At 38.3% G+C, this 23,034-nt stretch overlaps 3 protein-coding genes across 3 annotated transcripts in view; 1 reads left to right on the forward strand and 2 right to left on the reverse strand.

Annotated features, from left to right (window-relative positions):
• The first annotated feature begins 943 nt into the window (after nt 1-943).
• LOC138855003 (serine-aspartate repeat-containing protein I-like) lies at nt 944-2,861 on the forward strand. Its single transcript, XM_070101520.1, has one exon. It carries the CDS (start codon nt 1,113-1,115, stop codon nt 2,787-2,789), a length of 1,677 nt encoding a protein of 558 aa, XP_069957621.1. The 5' UTR covers nt 944-1,112; the 3' UTR covers nt 2,790-2,861.
• A 6,288-nt stretch (nt 2,862-9,149) lies between these two features.
• LOC128701484 (methyltransferase-like protein 25B) overlaps nt 9,150-23,034 on the reverse strand; it is a gene marked incomplete at its 5' end in the record, with an annotated part of 360,140 nt that continues 346,255 nt past the window's right edge. The window contains 2 exon segments of the mRNA XM_070101757.1: nt 9,150-9,252; nt 17,552-17,642. Coding sequence (XP_069957858.1) covers nt 9,158-9,252; nt 17,552-17,642 — 186 coding nt within the window.
• LOC138855004 (uncharacterized) overlaps nt 17,967-23,034 on the reverse strand; it is a 40,046-nt gene continuing 34,978 nt past the window's right edge. The window contains exon 4 of the mRNA XM_070101523.1: nt 17,967-17,971. Coding sequence (XP_069957624.1) covers nt 17,967-17,971 — 5 coding nt within the window. The remainder of the gene's footprint in view (nt 17,972-23,034) is intronic.

Genomic DNA, 23,034 nt, shown 5'->3' on the forward strand with positions numbered 1-23,034 from the left:
GCGCTAAACCCAGAGGATTATACAGCGCCTGGAAGGGGGGGATGTGGACGGCATTCAGGCTTAATTCGGGGAACTGGAGCACAGATCCAATTCCCTAAATCAAGAGCCCCTCATCAACATCAAGGAACCTTCCTTGAGGGGATTACCTTTGTAAATTGTGAATTCATTACCTCTGTAACTTGCTCAGCTATCAAAACTTTGAGGCCCAGTCCCTGGACCCATTATGTACCTCTGTAATCTTTTGACTACCGCCCACAGGATGGGTACGGGGTGCATAATAAACATATTAAACTAACATCACTACCATTACAAGCGAACACTATCATTATCACCAAAATTATCATTACCTTGACGCTTACCATCATCACTATCACTGGCATAACTATCGTGAGAGCTACCACCCTTCTACCAAAATTACTCACCATTCTCATTACCAATTTTGCTACAATCACTATATCACCACAACAATTAGAACAGCCTTCAAAACTAAAATTATCATTAACATTATCTCAGCTACTCCCCTCACCACCTCTACTACAACTACACAATCATTATCACTGTCTTGATCAACACAACCATCACTACCACTATTATTACTATCACCACTTTCAGGACTACATCCACAACTACTACAACCTTCTCTGTAGCACCACTACAGCAGATGTATCATATAGTAATATTATTTAATAATAATAATAATCGTAAAAGCTGACTATATTTAGGGTGACTGTGATAGACTGAGAACTTCAGTACGGTACAATATTATTATTATCAAAGAAAGCGCTAAATCAGGTCGGTAGAGCAGAAGCAAAACTCACAGCTTCGTTCGTCACTTCTCTCTGCCAGAGTTCCAGGGTAACTATATTTACAGTGACTGTGATATATTGAGAACTTCAGTATGGTACAATATTATTATTATCAAAGAAAGCGCTAAATCAGGTCGGTAGAGCAGAAGCAAAACTCAGTTTCGTTCTCTGCCAGAGTTCCAGGGTAACTATATTTAGTGACTGTGATATATTGAGGACCTCAGGTCGGTGGAGCACAAGTAAACCTTATAGAGTATTGCTCCTTCTTTTTGTTGTACATCTCAGCGAAGGAAGTAATATATAAAAATGTCCAGCTACTCTTCTTCCAGGGAATATTTCCAAGACTATTTCGTTACCTATGATGATCTGTTTGATTTGTGTGATCTGGACAACAGGAAAAGGCTAGGAAGAGGTGTATCTGCTACAGCATATAAAGTGATTTTCAACGGTAAATACACTTGTCTCAAACTTGGAAAATGTTTGGAGGATCAAAAGGCATTTAACGATGAAGCTATTACATTAGCCGAGCTGAAAGGAGCTGGTGGAGCTCCATTCTTGTACTGTATTTGTAGTAACTTCCCCGCTCTTGTTATATCCTTCAGAGGCGGTACTACCTTGTATAAGTTTTACAAGAAGAACTACGACTTAGACCTAGAAACATTGTTGCTTTTATTCGTTCAGGTAGCAATTAACCTGCACGAGATCCACCTACGTGGATTTACTCATAATGATGTTAAGGCAGACAATGTCCTCATTAATGAAACACAGGACAACCTCGAAGTTAATTTAATTGACTTCGGACACAGTAAAAAAGTGGGCGAGCACATGAGCTGGGATTATTCCCCTGAAGAACACGAAGATTATCCTCACATCGCACCTGAGGTATTTCTTTGTGGTCCATGTACCCCTAAAGGTGATGTTTATTCCCTAGGATACATGATGTTTCAACTCTTGGATTCTTACTTCAGAAATAAGAAAATTTCTGGTCCACTGAAGCTAATTAAATTGATAGATTTTATGATGGACCCAGAGAGGTCTAGACGGCCATCCATCCTTGAAGTGATTCAGATGCTCGAGGAAATGATAAAAAAACTGCTGACCAGCGCCACCCCACAGGCTGATGCACCATCAGAAGCTGACGCCCCATCAGACGCTGATGCACCATCAGAAGCTGATGCCCCATCAGACGCTGATGCACCATCAGAAGCTGATGCCCCATCAGAAGCTGAAGGCCCATCAGAGGTCGACGCACCATCAGAAGCTGATGGCCCATCAGAGGCTGACGCCCCATCAGACGCTGATGCACCATCAGAAGCTGATGCCCCATCAGAAGCTGAAGGCCCATCAGAGGTCGACGCACCATCAGAAGCTGATGGCCCATCAGAGGCTGACGCCCCATCAGACGCTGATGCACCATCAGAAGCTGATGCCCCATCAGAAGCTGAAGGCCCATCAGAGGTCGACGCACCATCAGAAGCTGATGCACCATCAGAAGCTGATGCCCCATCAGACGCTGATGCACCATCAGAAGCTGACGCCCCATCAGACGCTGATGCACCATCAGAAGCTGAAGGCCCATCAGAGGTCGATGCACCATCAGACGCTCATGCACCATCAGAAGCTGACGCCCCATCAGAAGCTGATGGCCCATCAGAGGTCGACGGACCATCAGAAGCTGATGGTCCATCAGAGGCTGATGGCCCATCAGAAGCTGACGCACTATCAGAAGCTGATGCACCATCAGAAGCTGACGCCCCATCAGAGGCTGATGGATCATCAGAGGCTGATGGACCATCAGAGGCTGACGCCCCATCAGAGGCCGACACCTTGCCAGGGACCTACAATACGCCACTGGCCAATACACTATCAGACACACACGCCCCATCAGAGGCCGACACCTTGCCAGGGACCTACAATACGCCACTGGCTGACAAACTAACAGACACAAACGCTCCACCATGGGGTGACACATTACCTGGGTGATATTCTATAATTAACAACACAAAATGTTAACATTGCAATATGCAATGTATACGAAATATATTTTGCTTTCATTAAAAAGAGGAATCTTGTGTTAAATAAAAAAAATATTTTTGTTTATAAGAAACTAAAAGGTTTTATTGAAAAAGCTTTTAATTAAAAATAAAAATTAAAATGTATAAAAACAAGGAGCTCGAGGAGCAGCCACCTCCACGTGGTGAGTTCTGGGTATTTTGTAAGGTGATCAAAACTTGTACAAAATAGCTGAGAGCTGCTCATAGTCTGCTGTGTATATGTGTGCAAACTACACATATGTGTGCAAACTACACATATGTGTGCAAACTACACATATGTGTGCAAACTACACATATGTGTGCAAACTACACATATGTGTGCAAACTACACATATGTGTGCAAACTACACATATGTGTGCAAACTACACATATGTGTGCAAACTACACATATGTGTGCAAACTACACATATGTGTGCAAACTACACATATGTGTGCAAACTACACATATGCACTACATACTGGTAGATTATTATTATAATCAAGAGGGAAGCACTAAACCCGGAGGATTATACAGCGCCTGGGGGGGGGATGTGGAAGGCATTCAGGCTTAATTCGGGGAACTGGAGCACAGATCCAATTCCCTAAATCAAGAGCCCCTCACCAACAACAAGGAACCTTCCTTGAGGGGACATACAGGTAGAGAGTGGACCTAGTAGCGACCAGCCAAGAGACGGGACCAGGAGCTATGACTCAACTCTGCAACCACAATACTTGTAGTCGTGATACTTGTAGTTGTGGTACTTGTAGTTATGGTACTTGTAGTGGTGATACTTGTAGTGGTGATACTTGTAGTTGCGGTACTTGTAGTTATGGTACTTGTAGTGGTGATACTTGTAGTGGTGATACTTGTAGTGGTGATACTTGTAGTTACGGTACTTGTAGTGGTGATACTTGTAGTGGTGATACTTGTAGTGGTGATACTTGTAGTGGTGATACTTGTAGTTGCGGTACTTGTAATGGTACTTGTAGTGGTGATACTTGTAGTGGTGATACTTGTAGTGGTGATACATGTAGTTGTGGTACTTGTAGTTATGGTACTTGTAGTGTTGATACTTATAGTGGTGATACTTGTAGTAATACTTGCAGTGGTAATAGTGGTGATACTTGGAGAGGTGATACTTGTAGTGGTGATACTTATAGTGGTGATACTTGTAGTGGTAATACTTGGAGAGGTGATACTTGTAGTGGTGATACTTGTAGTAGTGATACTTGTAGTGATACTTGTAATGGTGGCACCTGTAGTGGTGATACTTGTAGAGGTGATACTTGTAAAGGTGATACTTACAGAGGTGACAATTGTAATGATACTTTTAGTTGTGGTACTTGTAGTGGTGATACTTGTAGTGGTGGTCCTTGTAGTGGTGGTACTTGCAGTGTTATACTTGTAGTGGTGATACTTGTAGATACTTGTAGTTGTGGCACTTGTAGTGGTGATACTTGTAGTGGTGATGCTTGTAGTTTCATTTTGTGATGTATACTGTGTAGTGTTGTATGTGTACTGTATAGCGTTGTGGTGTATATTGCATAGTGAAATTAAGACACATGCGCAACATCTGGGTATCTTTATTGTAGACGTTTTGCCATCCAGTGGCTTTATCAATACAAATTCTAGGACATAACTTGAAGACAGTAGAACTATGTACAGAAGATGAGGTAATCAGTCCCTCAACCTTGGAGTACTCCAAGGTTGAGGGACTGATTACCTCATCTTCTGTACATAGTTCTACTGTCTTCAAGTTATGTCCTAGAATTTGTATTGATAAAGCCACTGGATGGCGAAATGTCTACAATAAAGATACCCAGATGTTGCACATGTGTCTTAATTTCATCTTGTCGGTATTATATACCATTCTTGCACATATTGTATAGTATTGTAATGTATACTGCAGAGTGTTGTGATGTGTATTGTATAGTGTTGTGATGTACATGTATATTGTGATGTATATTGCACAGTGTTGTGATGTATGTTTTATAGTGTGATATATATTGCATATTGTAATGATGTGTATTGAATGTGATGGGTTGTATATTGTACAGTGCTGTGATGTATATTGTATAGTGTGATGTATATTGTATAGTGTGATGTATTTTGTATAGTGTTGTGATGCATATTGGAAAGCATTGTGATGTATACTGTATTGTGTTGTAATGTATATTGGAAAGCATTGTGATGTATATTGTATAGTGTTCTGATGCATATTGTACAGTGGTGTGATGTATACAGCCTCTCCTCACTTAACAACACAGTTCCGTTACCAAGACCACTTTGTTAAACGAAATCGTCACTAAGTGAGGAGCATACTACTGTATAATGGTACATCTTTGATAATGTTTAAAATTCACCTTTGCACCATTTATAACATTTCTGGTATATTTTTAAATGTTTATACAGTAGTGTACTGTGTGTTGAAATAAAGAGGAGAGGAAATCATCTCTAATATACATTATTTAGGTATAAATACTAGTCAGATATCCCATCGTTTGTCTGAGGTGTCGGTAAACGAGTATGTCGCTAAGTGAGGAGAGGCTGTATTTCATAGTAATGTTATACATATTGGGTAGTGTTGTGATGTATATTGTATAGTGTTGTGATGTATATTGTGTAGTGTTGTGATGTATATTGTGTAGTGTTGTGATGTATATTGTGTAGTGTTGTGATGTATATTGTGTAGTGTTGTGATGTATATTGTGCAGTGTTGTGATGTATATTGTGTAGTGTTGTGATGTATATTGTATAGTGTTGTGATGTATATTGTGTAGTGTTGTGATGTATATTGTGTAGTGTTGTGATGTATATTGTATAGTGTTGTGATGTATATTGTGTAGTGTTGTGATGTATATTGTGTAGTGTTGTGATGTATATTGTGTAGTGTTGTGATGTATATTGTATAGTGTTGTGATGTATATTGTGTAGTGTTGTGATGTATATTGTGTAGTGTTGTGATGTATATTGTATAGTGTTGTGATGTATATTGTGTAGTGTTGTGATGTATATTGTATAGTGTTGTGATGTATATTGTGTAGTGTTGTGATGTATATTGTGTAGTGTTGTGATGTATATTGTGTAGTGTTGTGATGTATATTGTGTAGTGTTGTGATGTATATTGTGTAGTGTTGTGATGTATATTGTGTAGTGTTGTGATGTATATTGTGTAGTGTTGTGATGTATATTGTGTAGTGTTGTGATGTATATTGTGTAGTGTTGTGATGTATATTGTGTAGTGTTGTGATGTATATTGTGTAGTGTTGTGATGTATATTGTGTAGTGTTGTGATGTATATTGTGTAGTGTTGTGATGTATATTGTGTAGTGTTGTGATGTATATTGTGTAGTGTTGTGATGTATATTGTGTAGTGTTGTGATGTATATTGTGTAGTGTTGTGATGTATATTGTGTAGTGTTGTGATGTATATTGTGTAGTGTTGTGATGTATATTGTGTAGTGTTGTGATGTATATTGTGTAGTGTTGTGATGTATATTGTGTAGTGTTGTGATGTATATTGTGTAGTGTTGTGATGTATATTGTGTAGTGTTGTGATGTATATTGTATAGTGTTGTGATGTATATTGTGTAGTGTTGTGATGTATATTGTGTAGTGTTGTGATGTATATTGTGTAGTGTTGTGATGTATATTGTGTAGTGTTGTGATGTATATTGTGTAGTGTTGTGATGTATATTGTGTAGTGTTGTGATGTATATTGTGTAGTGTTGTGATGTATATTGTGTAGTGTTGTGATGTATATTGTGTAGTGTTGTGACGTATATTGTGTAGTGTTGTGATGTATATTGTGTAGTGTTGTGATGTATATTGTGTAGTGTTGTGATGTATATTGTGTAGTGTTGTGATGTATATTGTGTAGTGTTGTGATGTATATTGTGTAGTGCTGTGATGTATATTTAAAAGTCTGATATACCTTCATGGATCAAGAGACCTTCACTAACATCAAGGTACCTTGGATCAAGAGACCTTCACTAACATCAAGGTACCTTGGATCAAGAGACCTTCACTAACATCAAGGTACCTTGGATCAAGAGACCTTCACTAACATCAAGGTACCTTGGATCAAGAGACCTTCACTAACATCAAGGTACCTTGGATCAAGAGACCTTCACTAACATCATGGTACCTTGGATCAAGAGACTTTCACTAACATCATGGTACCTTGGATCAAGAGACCTTCACTAACTTCACTATCAGGGTCTTAAAAGTCTGATATACCTTTATGGATCAAGAGACCTTCACTAACATCACGGTACCTTGGATCAAGAGACCTTCACTAACATCAAGGTACCTTGGATCAAGAGACCTTCACTAACATCAAGGTACCTTGGATCAAGAGACCTTCACTAACATCAAGGTACCTTGGATCAAGAGACCTTCACTAACATCAAGGTACCTTGGATCAAGAAACCTTCACTAACATCAAGGTACCTTGGATCAAGAGACCTTCACTAACATCAAGGTACCTTGGATCAAGAAACCTTCACTAACATCAAGGTACCTTGGATCAAGAGACCTTCACTAACATCAAGGTACCATGGATCAAGAGACCTTCATTAGCAACAAGGTGTCTTGGATCAAGAGACCTTCACTAGCATTAAGGTGTCTTGGATCAAGAGATCTTCAACAGCATCAAGGTACCTTGGATCAAAAGACATTCACTAACAACAAGGTACCTTGGATCAAGAGACCTTCACTAGCATCAAGGTACCTTGGATCAAGAGACCTTCACTAACATCAAGGTACCTTGGATCAAGAGACATTCACTAACATCAAGGTACCTTGGATCAAGAGACCTTCACTAGCATCAAGGTATCTTGGATCAAGAGACCTTTACTAGCATCAAGATATCTTGGATCAAAAGACCTTCACTAACATCAAGGTACCTTGGATCAAGAGACCTTCACTAGCATCAAGGTACCTTGGATCAAGAGACCTTCACTAGCATCAAGGCATCTTGGATCAAGAGACATTCACTAACTTCAAGGTACCTTAGATCAAGAGACCTTCACTAGCATCAAGGTACCTTGAATCAAGAGGCCTTCACTAGCATCAAGATGTCTTGGATCAAGAGATCTTTACTAGTATCAAGGTACCTTGGATCAAGAGACCTTCACTAACATCAAGGTGTCTTGGATCAAGAGACATTCACTAACATCAAGGTACCTTGGATCAAGAGACCTTCACTAGCATCAAGGTATCTTGGATCAAGAGACCTTTACTAGCATCAAGATATCTTGGATCAAGAGACCTTCACTAACATCAAGATACCTTGGATCAAGAGACCTTCACTAGCATCAAGGCATCTTGGATCAAGAGACATTCACTAACATCAAGGTACCTTGGATCAAGAGACCTTCACTAGCATCAAGGTACCTTGAATCAAGAGGCCTTCACTAGCATCAAGATGTCTTGGATCAAGAGACCTTCATAAGCATCAAGGTACCTTGACTCAAGAGGCCTTTGCTAGCATCAAGGTATCTTGGATCAAGAGACCTTCACTAGCATCAATGTACCTTGGATCAAGAGAAATTCACTAGCAACAAGGTACCTTGGATCAAGAGACCTTCATTAGCATCAAGGTGTCTTGGATGAAGAGACTTTCATGAAGATCAAGATACCTTGGCTCAAGAGACCTTCACTAGCATTGAGATATCTTGAATCAAGAGACCTTCACTAGCATCAAGGTGTCTTGGATCAAGAGACTTTCACTAAGATCAAGATACCTTGGATCAAGAGACCTTCACTAGCATTGAGATATCTTGGATCAAGAGACCTTCACTAGCATCAAGATACCTTGGATCAAGAGACCTTCACTATCACCAAGGTACCTTCTATCAAGAGACCTTCACTATAATGTTCTTGGACCTTGATTTCTGGGACACCATTCTTATCTTCACTTCTTAATAAGCTTGTCTTGATGCTGGTGGAGGGATTTTGATTCAAGGAGATGGAGTTACATTCCTCTTCCTTGGATCAAACATTACTTCATTCCACAGGAACTGTATAGCCCATTGAGGTTTAGGTCTCCCCATAAATTAATAATAATTATCACGTATTAGAGAGTGATGTTTATGCCAATGATATACCAGTGATGTACCAATGATATACCAGTGATATACCAGTGATATACCAGTGATATATCGGTGGCTGGTTCTGAGAGTTTTTCAACCCTGGTAGGCCAGCCTAGGACCACCACTTTCTCTTGACTGACTTTTCCAGCAGGCTGTATGTGTTGGCAGCCTGCTGGCCCACACAGCCTTCTTGTGGAAGGAGATACACACATATTTGGAGGTCACAATTTATTAGTGGGTTTGAGAGCAACCAGGACATGATTCCTTGGTGACAAGAGTGGGTCAAATGTTGGTACAAGTAGACTCTCTGCTGCACCTGCCAACAAAACACACAAATACAATTTACCCAGCAACTTTTATATTATACAGTAGAACCCCTTTATCCACGGATTCAGTATCCGCAGTTTCAGTTATCCACGGTTCACTGTGGCCAAAATATAATCCCTAATATTGCGTAATAATGGCCCCAGAGCTCATAAGCAGTGGTGGCAGTTCTTCAAAGCCTAAGTGAAGCTGTAAAATGCTTCCCATCAGTAAAAAAGTGCTAATTCTAGACTTACTTTGCATAATGTATCAATTAAACTTGATCACAGGTATGTATGAAGACAAAAATGACATATACAGTGGACCCCTGGTATTCGATGGCATCGGTATCCGATAAATCCGATATTCGATACATGTTAACGCAAAAATTTTGCCTCGCTTCTCGTTAAAAAGCCCGCCACACGCAATTTGTCTGAGAAGTCTCCACATGTGGCCTGATCTGCTCCGTGTGTGCCAGTGTTTACAAGCCAGCCAGTGTGCTTGCATCTAAGGATACATTCGGTACATTCCATATTATCCATATTATCACTGTTTTTGGTGCTTGTTTCTGCAAAATAAGTCATCATGGGCCCCAAGAAAGCTTCTAGTGCCAACCCTGTGGTAAAAAGGGTGAGAATTAGTATGGAAATTAAGAAAGATTTTGAAGGGTTCGGGGCTAACCCTGAGAAGCCTATGCCAGTTGTGGAATCCATTGTGCCTACTTCAAAAATTAAGGAAATGTGTGCAAAGTGGGTTGAACTGCAAACCTTTATGGATGAAAATCACCCTAACACAGCTACTGCAAGCCGTGCTGGTGACTATTACAATGACAATGTTGTGGCCCATTTTAGATAAATCGTAAAGGAACGGGAGGTACAGAGCTCTATGGAGAGATATGTTGTGCGACAGAGGTCCAGTGACTCTTAAGCTGGTCCTAGTGGCATTAAAAGAAGAAGGGAAGTAACCCCGAAAAAGGACTTGCTACCTCAAGTCCTAATGGAAGGGGATTCCCCTTCTAAACAATAAGTTTGACACTCTCCCCTCCTCCCATCCATCAATCATCACCAGATCTTCATTAAAGGTAAGTGTCATGTATTCTATTGTTAGTAGAGTACTACAAACTGTGCATGTCTTCTTCAGTTTGTGTGCATTAAACTTAACCCCTTGACTGTCGCAACCCCCAATCCTGAGGTGTCTCCTGGTGTCGCAAAATGTCAAAAAAAAAAAAAAAATGATTTTTCTTATGAAATGATAGAGAATCTTTTCCCGATTGTAATGACACTAAAAAAAACGAGATTTGATGGAAAACTGACGGAATTATGCTCTCGCGAAGTTAGCGACCCCGGCGATATTGAAAAATCGGCAATTTCGCCCACTTTCAGCCCTATTTTCGGCTAATTCTTTTGTGCCAGTCAACCAAAGCCATAGCTATTTCTTTAGAACTCCAATTTTTCTATCGATTGAGTACAAGAAATTGCCCATTTACCGATTTCAACTACCCAATAATGTGGTCAGAAATTTGCAACTTGGCCAATTTCATGAAAATTAAAAAATATAACAATGTCAAAATAAGGTCCAGAATGAACAATGCAGACATTCCTGGCTCTAAAATAACATTTTCTTTGCTCATCAGTCATGTCTCCAGGCCCCTCTGATATTACTCTTGCTTTCTATTTTGAATTTTTATTCAAACAAAAAATAGAAGACTTACTATTATGCAGACTACTGCAATGCTGTAATAATTGTATAAATAACATCAACCCATTCATGACTGCATATTAGAATGGCTAGTTGGACATTTATTGGACAATGACATCATTTGTGTACTTTTGAACATCGGTAAAAATCAAACATTTCCCCTACTTTGAGCTCCATTTCCAGGTTCTTTTTATAGTAAAATCAATCAAAGTCACCTCTATTTCCATAATATATTTTCCATTCTATCAAATGAGACCAAGAAAACGAGAATACAACCATAAATACTATACGAAAATAGACCACAAAGTCGGCATTTTAATTAAAAAAACAGTCGGAGTTTTTTTTTTCTCATTATGCACTGCGTGCTCCAGGATTTTTTTTTATATGGTGCACACTGACCACACAGACCCATTCTCTCACATGTGGGCGTACCAGCTTTCTCCTGCTTGATTTGAAACCGCTAGAATTTATGAGTATATATACGTCAAACACGGTACCTCGTAAGACGTATATATACGGCCGCGACAGTCAAAGGGTTAATATTTCATGTGGTAAATTTTTTTTTTTCATACTTTTGGGTGTCTTGCACGTATTAATTTGATTTCCATTATTTCTTAGGTGGAAAATTAATTCGCCTTTCGATAATTTTGGTATTTGATGAGCTCTCAGGAACGGATTAATATCGAATACCGGGGGTCCACTGTATAGGGTTTGATACTATCCACGGTAGGTCTTGAAACATATACCCCGTTGATACGGGGGGACTACTGTATTTAGATTAATTTAATGAATCAGTAAACCCTGGGTTTACCTGGGTTTAACTGAACTGATTTAACAGATTTTGAAAATACAAAAAATAATCCCTAATTTTGTGTAATAATAGCAAAAGCAGTGATGGTGGCAGTTACACCAATACACAAAGGTGGTTACCCCATGGATGTTAATCAACTATAGGCCAATATCAAACTTACTGCTGCTATCCAAAATCTTTGACAAACTTATGCACAAGAGATTATACTCCTTTATAACAGCACAAAACATCCTCAACCCCTGCCAATTTGGCTTCAGGAAAAACAAAGGCACAAATGATGCATTTGTAAAAATACTAGACCTGCTTTACACAGCACTTTACACAGGAATCTTTATCAACCTAAGGAGCACAGCATCCTATTCCACAAACTTGACCATTATGGTATAAGTGGCCATGCACTAACATATATCAGATCCTACCTTACTAACAGACATCTATACATCCTAGGTAGTAGGTTGGTAGACAGCAACCGCCCAGGGAGGTACTACCGCCCTGCCAAGCGAGTGTAAAATGAAAGCCTGTAATTGTTTTACATGATGGTAGGATTGCTGGTGTCCATTTTTCTGTCTCATAAATATGCAAGGTTTCAGGTATGTCTTGCTACTTTTACTTACACTTAGGTCACACTAAATATACATGTACAAGCATATATATACACACCCCTCTAGGTTTTCTTCTATTTTCTTACTATTTCTTGTTCTTGTTTATTTCTTATCTCCATGGGGAAGTGGAACAGAATTCTTCCTCCGTAAGCTATGCATGTTGTAAGAGGAAACTAAAATACCAGGAGCAAGGGGCTAGTAACCCCTTCTCCTGTATAAATTATTAAATTTAAAAAGAGAAACTTTCGTTTTTTTTTTTGGGGGGGGGGGGGCCCACCTTGCCTCGGTGGGATACGGTCGGTTTGTTGAAAGAAGAAGATCTATACATCTCTATTAACTATGGACACACCCTCACCAGCAAGACCACTGGATACTGGAGTACCAGAGGGAAGTGTCCTTGGTCCCCTGCTCTTCCTCTTATACATCAATGATCTTCCAAACATATTACAACAACTTTTACATATTCTCCATCCTGACAACATGACTTATACCATCAACCACCCTAACCTTGCCTCTCTCAACACTATTGTTACTGAAAAGCTTGTAAAAATATCGACCTGGATGACTGCCAATAAACTTACACGTAATACTGACAAAACCTTCTACATTATGCTTGCGAGCAGAACTGGTGATGCCCAAATGAACATTATGATTAACAACACTTGTTGCTAAACAAAATGAGGGCAAATTTCTGAAATTCGACACCCATATCCAACACATAACAAACAAAGCATCCAAAACAGTTGGGATCTTTTCAAAGATAGGTTACTATGTACCACAATGAGCCCTACTTACACTATAATATTCACTCGTCTATCCCTACCTCACCTATGCTACTTGTGCCTGGGGATCAACAGCAGCAACCCACCTAAAGCCAATAATATTAACATAACAAAATGCTGCAGTAAGAATTATCACACAATCCAATGCTACCTTTGATATATCTTTGAAGAGTTTCAAGAGTTAATCTACTCTGTGAGCCCAGCCATGGGCCAGGCTCACTCCCCCCCATCCCCCACTCTTCAAAGACCTAAATGTACTCACTATACAAAACATTCACACCCATTACTGTGCAACCCACATTTACAGAACCATAAATTCTGATGTTAATCCTGAACTAAAACACTTTCTTGATAGTTGGAACAGGACCCATAGACATAATACCAGACACAAAAATCTCTTTGAGATTCCTCATGTCTGGCTAAACCTCTTCAAAAGCTCAATGTACATAAAAGGGCCTAAAATCTTAAACTTCCTGCCTGAAATGTCTAGAACTGCAGACTCAACCAGCATTTTCAAAACACCGTTAAAAAACACGTGATGTCCATAACACACTCCATTATCAACAAATTATGTGAAAATCACACGTTATTTTCTGTATCATGAACACATCAAAAACAAAATTAACTTATACTCCTTATCTGTAATTCTCTGTATTTTATACTTGCACTCACCCAAATGACTGTAAACATAAAATTCCTAATATTTCTTATGGAAACAGTGTATCATGCCAAGATAAAACCATTCCCATTACTTCCTTCTTTCTTTCAACACACCGGCCGTATCCCACCAAGGCAGGGTGGCCCAAAAAGAAAAATGAAAGTTTCTCTTAAATTTAGTACGTAATTTATACGGGAGAAGGGGTTACTAGCCCCTTGCTCCCGGCATTTTAGTTGCCTCTTACAACACGCATGGCTTACGGAGGAAGAATTCTGTTCCACTTCCCCATGGAGATTCCCATTACTAAATTTACTAATGGTAATACTGTTATATGGTTTGAACTATCTCACTATTATCAATCTTATTAATGATAAACTTTTTAATTACCTAACTTTTATATCAATATGCATTAATGAACATTAAAATGTACTGTTCCATAACCTGTGTCAGTATAATCAGAATGAATTAGGATTCGTCTGCCCAAAATGCCTAGGCATGCTAGTGGCTTTCTTTGTAATTAATATTTTGTAATATTTAAACCACACATCGTAAGCTTTGCAAGAAAATAAACATTTTCATTTCATTTCAAAGCCTAAGATACGAAATGCTTTCCATTAGAGAAAAAGTGCTAATTCTAGACTTACTCTGTATAATTTATCAATTAAACTTTATCACAGGCATGTATGTAAACAAAGAATGACATATAGTGTTCGCTACTATCCACAATTTCAGGTATCCACGATAGGTCTTGAAACGTATCCCCTGCGGTTACGGGGGGACTACTGTATGTGGATTAATTTAATGAATCGGTAAGCCCTGGGCTTAACTGAACTTGATTTAACAGACTTTGAAAATATAGGACAAAATCCACTGTATTAACTGATTCAGAAACAATGGACAAAGTATTTTTGTCATAGAATTGTCTGTTGTGATTATAATTATGGTAAATAATCTATTCTCTATCTACCCTAATCACCATTTCTGACCAGTTATCATCTCCTATAATGTCTTCTCTATCTACCACAATTACCATTATTAATCAGCTGTTATCTCCTATAATGTCTTCTCTATCTACCACAATTACCATTATTAATCAGCTGTTATCTCCTATAATGTCTTCTCTATCTACCACAATTACCATTATTAATCAGTTGTTATCTCCTATAATGTCTTCCCTGTCTACCACAATTACCATTATTAACCAGTTGTTATCTCCTATAATGTCTTCTCTATCTACCACAGGCACCATTATAGACCAGTTGCTATCTCCTTAACCCTTAAACTGTCCAAACGTAGATCTACGTTTTTTCAACATTTGAAGTATGTAAAAAAAGTAGATCTTTTCTTTTTTTACATTTGAAAAAGTGTAAAAAAACTTTGATCTACATTTATTTTTGTTATATTTGAAAATATGTAAAAAAAAAACATAGATCGACTTTTGGAGCACTATGCATGTGAACGTAGATCTGCTTGGTTAAAGAACTCAAAATAGAGGTTTTACTGTAATTTAACATCATATAAAAAATCTTACAGATAGGTAGAAATTTCAAAGTAAAGAATGAAGAAGTTCTTAAGAAGTTGTATATAATGTTACCATTCTAGTACTTTTGACAATATTACTATTATTATTATTGTATTTTACTATCTTATGTAAGTGTATTTATGTAAGTGCTTAATGTTATAAGGTACATAATACTTCTGTGTACGTTAACCGGGGGTCCACTGTATTTCTTACATAAACAAAAACAAATATAAATTAACTATGAAGCAGACATATGCATCACCTGGGTCTCTATATATCAATAGTACATTCTTACCAACAGTGGCTTTTATTAATTACATACGAATTACATACTAAGAACAATGGAAGAAAAAGCCTATGGCTGGCAAAAAAAAAAAGCCCAAGACTGTGACAGGAACAATGCACAAATAAAACATGAACTGGAGAAAGAAACTTATGATATTTTGGTTCAACTTGGACCAATAACTAGTTAATGGTCGAAGTTGGACTGAAACGTTGTTACAGTATAAGTTTTTACTACAGGTCGGCCATCACTAATCCGGCAATCAGTTATCTGGTTCCATCAGTAATCCAGCACTAATTTCAGCTAGCATAATTTTAAATTTCATCATTATACTGACTCAGAAATTGTGCAGATGCTTGTAAATCCACTGCAGCAAGCTAGCGGAGGAGAAAGCAGTGATGAAAATGAGGAAGACGTAGCGGAGTCTCTATTGATAGGTTAATTAAGTGTATTTTAACTCGCTGACTGTTAAGAGATAAGATAAGAGATAAGATTTCGTTCGGATTTTTAACCCCGGAGGGTTAGCCACCCAGGATAACCCAAGAAAGTCAGTGCGTCATTGAGGACTGTCTAACTTATTTCCATTGGGGTCCTTAATCTTGTCCCCCAGGATGCGACCCACACCAGTCGACTAACACCCAGGTACCTATTTGCTTTGCTGCTAGGTGAACAGGACAACAGGTGTAAGGAAACTTGTCGAAATGTTTCCACCCGCCGGGAATCGAACCCGGGCCCTCCGTGTGTGAAGCGGGAGCTTTAGCCACCAGGCCACCGGGCCACTGTTTTGGTCGTATATATACGTCTTATGAGCCAACGTGATTGACTTATATATTCTCATAAATTCTAACGGCTTCAAATCAAGCAGGAGAAAGCTGGTAGGCCCACATGTGAGAGAATGGGTCTGTGTGGTCAGTGTGCACCATATAAAAAAAATCCTGCAGCACACAGTGCATAACGAGAAAAAAAAAATCCGACCGTTTTTTTAATCAAAATGCCAACGTTGTGGTCTATTTTCGTATAGCATTTATGGTTGTATTCTTGCTTTCTTGGTCTCATTCGATAGAATGGAAAACATATTATAGAAATAGAGGTGATTTTGGTTGGTTTTACTATGAAAAGAACCTTGAAATGGAGCTCAAAGTAGGGAAAATATTTGATTTTTGCTGATGTTCAAAAGTAAACAAATGATGTCATTTTCCAATTAATGTCCAAGTAGCCATTCTAATATGCAGTCATAAATAGAAAGCAAGAGTAATATCAGAGGGGCCTGGAGACGTGACTGATGAACAAAGAAAATATTATTTTAGAGCCAGGAATGTCTGCATTGTTCATTCTGGACCCTATTTTGAAATTGTCATATTTTTTAATTTTCGTGAAATTGGCCAAATTGAAAATTTCTGACCATGTTATTGGGTAGTTGAAATCGGTAAATGGGCAGTTTCTTGTACTCAATCGACAGAAAAAATGGAGTTCTAAAGAAATAGCTATGAGTTTGGTCGACTGGAACAATGGAATTAGCCGAAAATAGGGCTCAAAGTGGGTGAAATTGCCGATTCATAAATATCACCGAGGTTGCTAACTTTGCGAGAGCGTAATTTCGTTCTTTTGGTGTCCTTACAATCGGGAAAAGATTCTCTATCATATCATAAGAAAAAATAATTTTTTTTTTCGGAAATTTTGTGACACCAGGAGACACCTCAGGATTTGGGGTCACGACAGTCAAGGGGTTAACCTAACCGCTCTGTAATCCGGCAAACTCACTAACCTGGCACACTACAAGTCCCAATGATGCCGGATTAGTGATGGCCGACCTGTACTATGTGCGAGTTATTTGTGTATATATAAAGATATCCAGGTGTTGTATACGTGTTTTATTCATCAACTTGTCAGTACTGTATATCAACAATGTATTGATTCTTGTCTGACAGACTACCACTATTAAAGTGGGTAACTGACCTGTTTCATAGAGGAAGATCAGTCTGTCCAGGAGTATGACAGACTCCACTACCGGTGCTAGCAACAACCTCAACGAGTAGTAGATAACAACCTGTTGACCGTCAAACATCCTTTAAATATTTACTACAATATTATTCAACAAATTTAGTAAACAAAATAAAGGCACAATACTTGTTGTAGTCAAGACAATGACCTTCTATCATGGGTTTTAATTATATTTTTAAACAAATTAATGATGTAGATATATCATTTTACAACAGTCTTTTGCTGGAAGGTTGAATATAATAAGTCCTTAGGTTACAACCACCACTTATTACAAACATCTGCACTTACAAATGGGGAACTCAAGAACCAATTGCATTTTTACAATATCTAATGTGCAGTACATGCATGAGTGGAACAATTATCTTTGGGCTTATTCTGTATACAAACGAGTTGGAATACAACTCGTTTTTAAATTAAAACCCAAGGAACACAACTTGTTTGTAGCTGAAACCCCAGGAGCACAACTTGTTTGTAGTTAAAAACCCCAAGACACTGAGAGCAATTTTCATTGCAGGGGTCGGGATAGTGAAAAGATTAGAAGTTGCTCAGGTCAGGTCACTGACAGTGATGAAGAAATGTGTTCAATCTTCAACATTTATTTCCTCTCAGTTTTTATGAAGAAAGATCCTAGAAAAACTCCACAAATAAAAAATTATGTAGATCAGGCTGAAAATAAGTTATGTACAATCAAAGTCACTAGTGACATGGTTCTCAAAAAAAAGTAAATTAAAACCAAACAAATCCCTGAGCCCTGATGAACTGTTATCAAGGGTCATAAAGGAATGTAAGGAGGAACTTAGCAAACCAATGGCTAGTCTTTACGGTATACCACTACAAACTGGAAAAGTACCATTAAAGCTGAAAATGGTAATACCTATCTACAAAGCAGGAAACAGGTCTCTAGCTTTGTAATATAGACCAAATAGCCTAACCTTAATTGTGGGAAAATTGATGGAATCAATAATTACTGAAGCTGTGATTTTGTGCATTGGCCAGGAAGGTATAACATATTTTAAGAGTAAGGAAGAGCCAGATGTGAGTGTGGGGGAGGTGCATGAGGCATTGAGTAGTAGAATGAAAGGAGGTAAAGCAGCTGGGATTGATGAGATCAAGACAGAAATGTTAAAAGAAGGTGGGTATATAATTTTGGAATGGATGATGTGCTCATTTAAGAAAAGTATGAGTGAGGGTACGGTACCTAGGGATTGGCAGAGAGCATGCATAGTTCCTTTGTGTAAATGCAAAGGGGACAGAAGACAGCATAAGAATTATAAGGGAGTAAGCCTGTTAAGTACCTGGTAAGGTGTACAGTAGAGTTATTATTGAAAGAATCAAGAGTACGATGGAGAGAAGGACTGTAGATGAACAAAGAGGCTTCAGGAAGGGTAGGAAATGTGTAGATCAAGTGTTTACAGTGAAGCATTTAGGTGAACAGTATTTAGATAGGGGTTAAGAGATTTTTACTGCATTTATGAATTTGGAAAAGACATATGATAGGATGGATAGGGAAGCATCGTGGCAGATGTTGCAAGTGTATGGAACAGGTGGTAGGTTACTGAAACCAGTTAAGAGTTTTTATGAAGATAGTGAGGCACAGGGTAGAGTATGTAGGAGAAAGGGAGATAATTTTCCAGGAAAAAGTAGGCCTTAGACAGGGATGTGTGATGTCACCATGGTTGTTCAACATATTTATAGATGGGGTTGTAAGAGAAGTGAATGCTCAGGTGTTGGGAAGAGATGATAGATTAAAAGAAAAAGAATATAAATACAAAGCAAGAGTTGTCATAGTTGTTTTTTTCTGATGACACTGTGCTTTTGTGAGATTCTGGAGAGAAGTGGCAGAAGCTGGTGGACGAATTTGGGAGGGGTATGTAAAAGAAGGAAACTAAAAATGATTATAGGAAAAAGCAAGGTGACAAGGATAACTAAAAATTTAGGTAATAAAAGACTGGATATCAGATTGGAGGGAGGGAGCAATGAGTAAGTGAATGTTTTCATATATCTGGGAATGGACTTGTTAGCAGATGGGCCTATGAAAGAAAAGGTTAACTATAGAATTGATGAGGGTAAAAAAAGGTGAGTGGCACACTGAGGAGTCTATGGAAACAAAGAACATTATCCATGGAAGAAAAGAAGGGAATGTCTGAGTGTAGTGGAACCAATGCTTTTATATGGATGTGAAACATGGGTAGTGAATGTTGCAGCAAGGAGGAGGCTGGAGGCAGTGGAGATGTAGTGTCTGAGGCAAATGTGTGGTGTGATTATCATGCAGAGAATCCATAGCTTGGAGATTAGGAGGTGCAGGATTTTTAATAGTATTATCCAGAGGACTGAGGAGGGGTTGTTGAGATGGTTTGGACATTTAGAGAGGGGTGGAACAAAACAGAATGACTTGGAGGGTGTATAAAGCTGTACTGGAAGGAAGGCAGGGTAGGGGTCATCTTAGAAAGGGTTGGAGGGAGGGGGTAAAAGAGGTTTTGTGTGCGAGGGGCTTAGCTTTCCAGCAAGTGTGCATAAGCATGTTAGATAGGTGAGAGTGGAGGCAAATAGTTTTTATGACGATGTGCTGTTGGAGTGGGAGAAAGGTAACACTTATGAATATAACAAGAGAATACAAGATTTATTTCTATGTAAAGGTAACAATGTGAAATTACAATTTTGGTTTGCTAAGTACAAAGAAAGCCACTATAATGCCAGGGCATTTTGGGCAGACTAATTCTAGTACATAATAACTACTTAAATCAAGACATGATAAGAGTGATTAACTTTTATTGAAATCTTTATTAATCTTAATACTAATGCAAGGTAGTCCAGGTGGAGGTTTATAAGAATAATAATCTTGAAGTTACACATAATAAAAACAATACAGGTCGGCCACCACCAATCCGGCAATCCGTTATCCGGTTCCATCAGTAATCCAGCACTAATTTTGGCTAGCATAAATTCAAATTTTCGGGACTGCCACACCAACCTGCTGCTGTTGTTTGTTGGCGCTACTTGCTGCATAAGTCATTTCAATTTATTTTTCTCCTTTTACTGTTATAACCTGCTCACTTTTAGCCCTAGCCATAGTTCCAACAAATAAAAGAAATACTTCTCATTGTGTAAAGCACCTACACTGTACAACGTCCATAAAAGATAATGTGGCTTTGAAACCACTGTCGGTAGCTATGAGCTCCTGAATCTTGTGATGCAGGGGAATATGCTTTATTATTACACTAATTTCAACACTACAGCTTATTTACTTATCATAATTGATCTAATATGACATAATAAACAATATAAATATCATAAAAATATGGTAAATACTCCAGAATGAATAATATCTGGCATAATACCAAGGTATAATGTTACTGCTAGTAATAATAATAATAATAATGATGATAATAATAATAGAAGATATGGGATAAAAGTACCCACGTAGTGTAGTACAGGGCTGTGATATACAGTGAATCTCAAATTTCGAACTCTGTTCGAGGAGCTAGTTTTAAATTCGAAAAGTTTGAAAAGCACAGTAATATTTCCCATAAGAAATAATGGAAATACAGTGGACCCCCGCTTTACGATCAGCTCCCAATGCGACCAATTATGTAAGTGTATTTATGTAAGTGCGTTTGTACGTGTATGTTTGGGGGTCTGAAATGGACTAATCTAATTCACAATATTCCTTATGGGAACAAATTCGTTCAGTAATGGCACCTGAACATACTTCTGGAATGAAATAATATCGTAAGCCGGGGGTCCACTGTACAATTAATCCGTTCCAGAAACCCAAAAATATTCACAAAAAAATACATTTTATAGATAGTATTACATTATAGTTTTATATACACACAACAAATATAGTGTACAATTATTAATAAATTTAAATAAACATAAAATAACATTTTTACCTTTATTGAAGATTGGTGATGGCATCTGGAAGACAGGGAGGAGGAGAGAGGGAGTTGGGGCTAATGTTTGGAAGGGGAATCCCCCTCCATAAGGACTTTAGGTATCAAAGCCCTCTCTGGGGTTACTTCCCCTCTCTGTCTTTTAATGCCACTAGGACCAGTTTGAGAGTCACTGGACCCCTGTCTCACAAAATAGCTGTCCAGAGTCCTTTGGTTTTGGCGCCTCTTTAAGATTTCCCTAAACTGGGACATGGTTTTGTCACTGAACTTGTTGTAAAGATGACTTGTTTCAGCTTCCTCAGGGTGGTACTTCTCCACAAACATTTGGACATCATTCCACTTGGCGCAAATCTCCTTAATATTGAAGAAGGCACCTTGGTCGACTTGTTTTTCCCATACATCCTGGCAAGCTCAACAAGCCTCACACCACTCTCATACTTCTGTATTATTTCCTTCTTCACATCTATGGTGTTTCTCACTTTCTTTACCACAGGGGTACCACTAGCAAGTTTCTTTGGGCCCATGGTAGCTTATTTCATAGTCCCACAAGCACTAAACACAATGAATTAATCATCAAATGTTTGAATGAGACTGCAGGTTAGTGTTCACTCAAGCATCAACAAAGCCAGACTGGCTCACGGCACCTGCATGGGGACGCGGACAGAGTGGGCTGGCGGACAGGGCCAGTACCCGGTGGTTTGAAAATAGGGGCAAGTTTGATAATAGGGACAAAGTTGGCTTGAAAAAAGCAGTCGATTTTCAAAGAGTTTGATAAGCGACACGTTCAAAATTTGAGGTTCCACTGTACACTCGTTTTTGTTATCTCGGAAGTAAGTTATTCATTTATATCTTTACATAGCAGCATTAATAATGATATAAATGCAATGAATTTCACAGACAACATTAAAAAACCAAATAAAAGGACCCCAATGGAAGTCACTTTGTCTTACTTGTTTGGGTTATCCTAGGTTCTCTACACATAATAATCTATGTAATTGTATTTGTTGTTTGTTGGACTGTCTTATTGAAACTTAGGCAATGTATGATGGAAAGATGCTTCTTAACGTACACCAAAAATGAAAGAAATCGGACAATAAATAAAAGTAAACAAATGATATCACCGTCCAATATGTGTCCAACTGGCCAGTTTAATACGCAGTCATGAATGGGTTGACATTATTTATACAATTATTACAATAATGCAGTAGTCTGCATAACAGTAAATCTTCTATTTTTTGTGTGAATAAAAATTCAAAATGGAAAGCAAGAGTAATATAAGAGGGGCCTGGAGACGTGACTAATGAACAGAGAAAATGTTATTTTAGTGCCAGGAATGTCTGCATTGTTCATTCTGGACAATATTTTGAAATTGGCATCATTTGAAATTCGTGTGAAATTGGCCAAACTGCCAATATCTGATCACTTTTTTTGCGTAGTTGAAATAGGTGAATGGGCGATTTCTTGTACTCAGTCGACAGAATAGAAGTTTATTCAGATATACACAAATACAGTTACATAGATTATCAAACATAGCAGCATGTGTGT

The sequence above is a fragment of the Cherax quadricarinatus genome, chromosome 78, assembly GCF_038502225.1.
Source record: "Cherax quadricarinatus isolate ZL_2023a chromosome 78, ASM3850222v1, whole genome shotgun sequence".
Classification (NCBI taxonomy): domain Eukaryota; kingdom Metazoa; phylum Arthropoda; class Malacostraca; order Decapoda; family Parastacidae; genus Cherax; species Cherax quadricarinatus.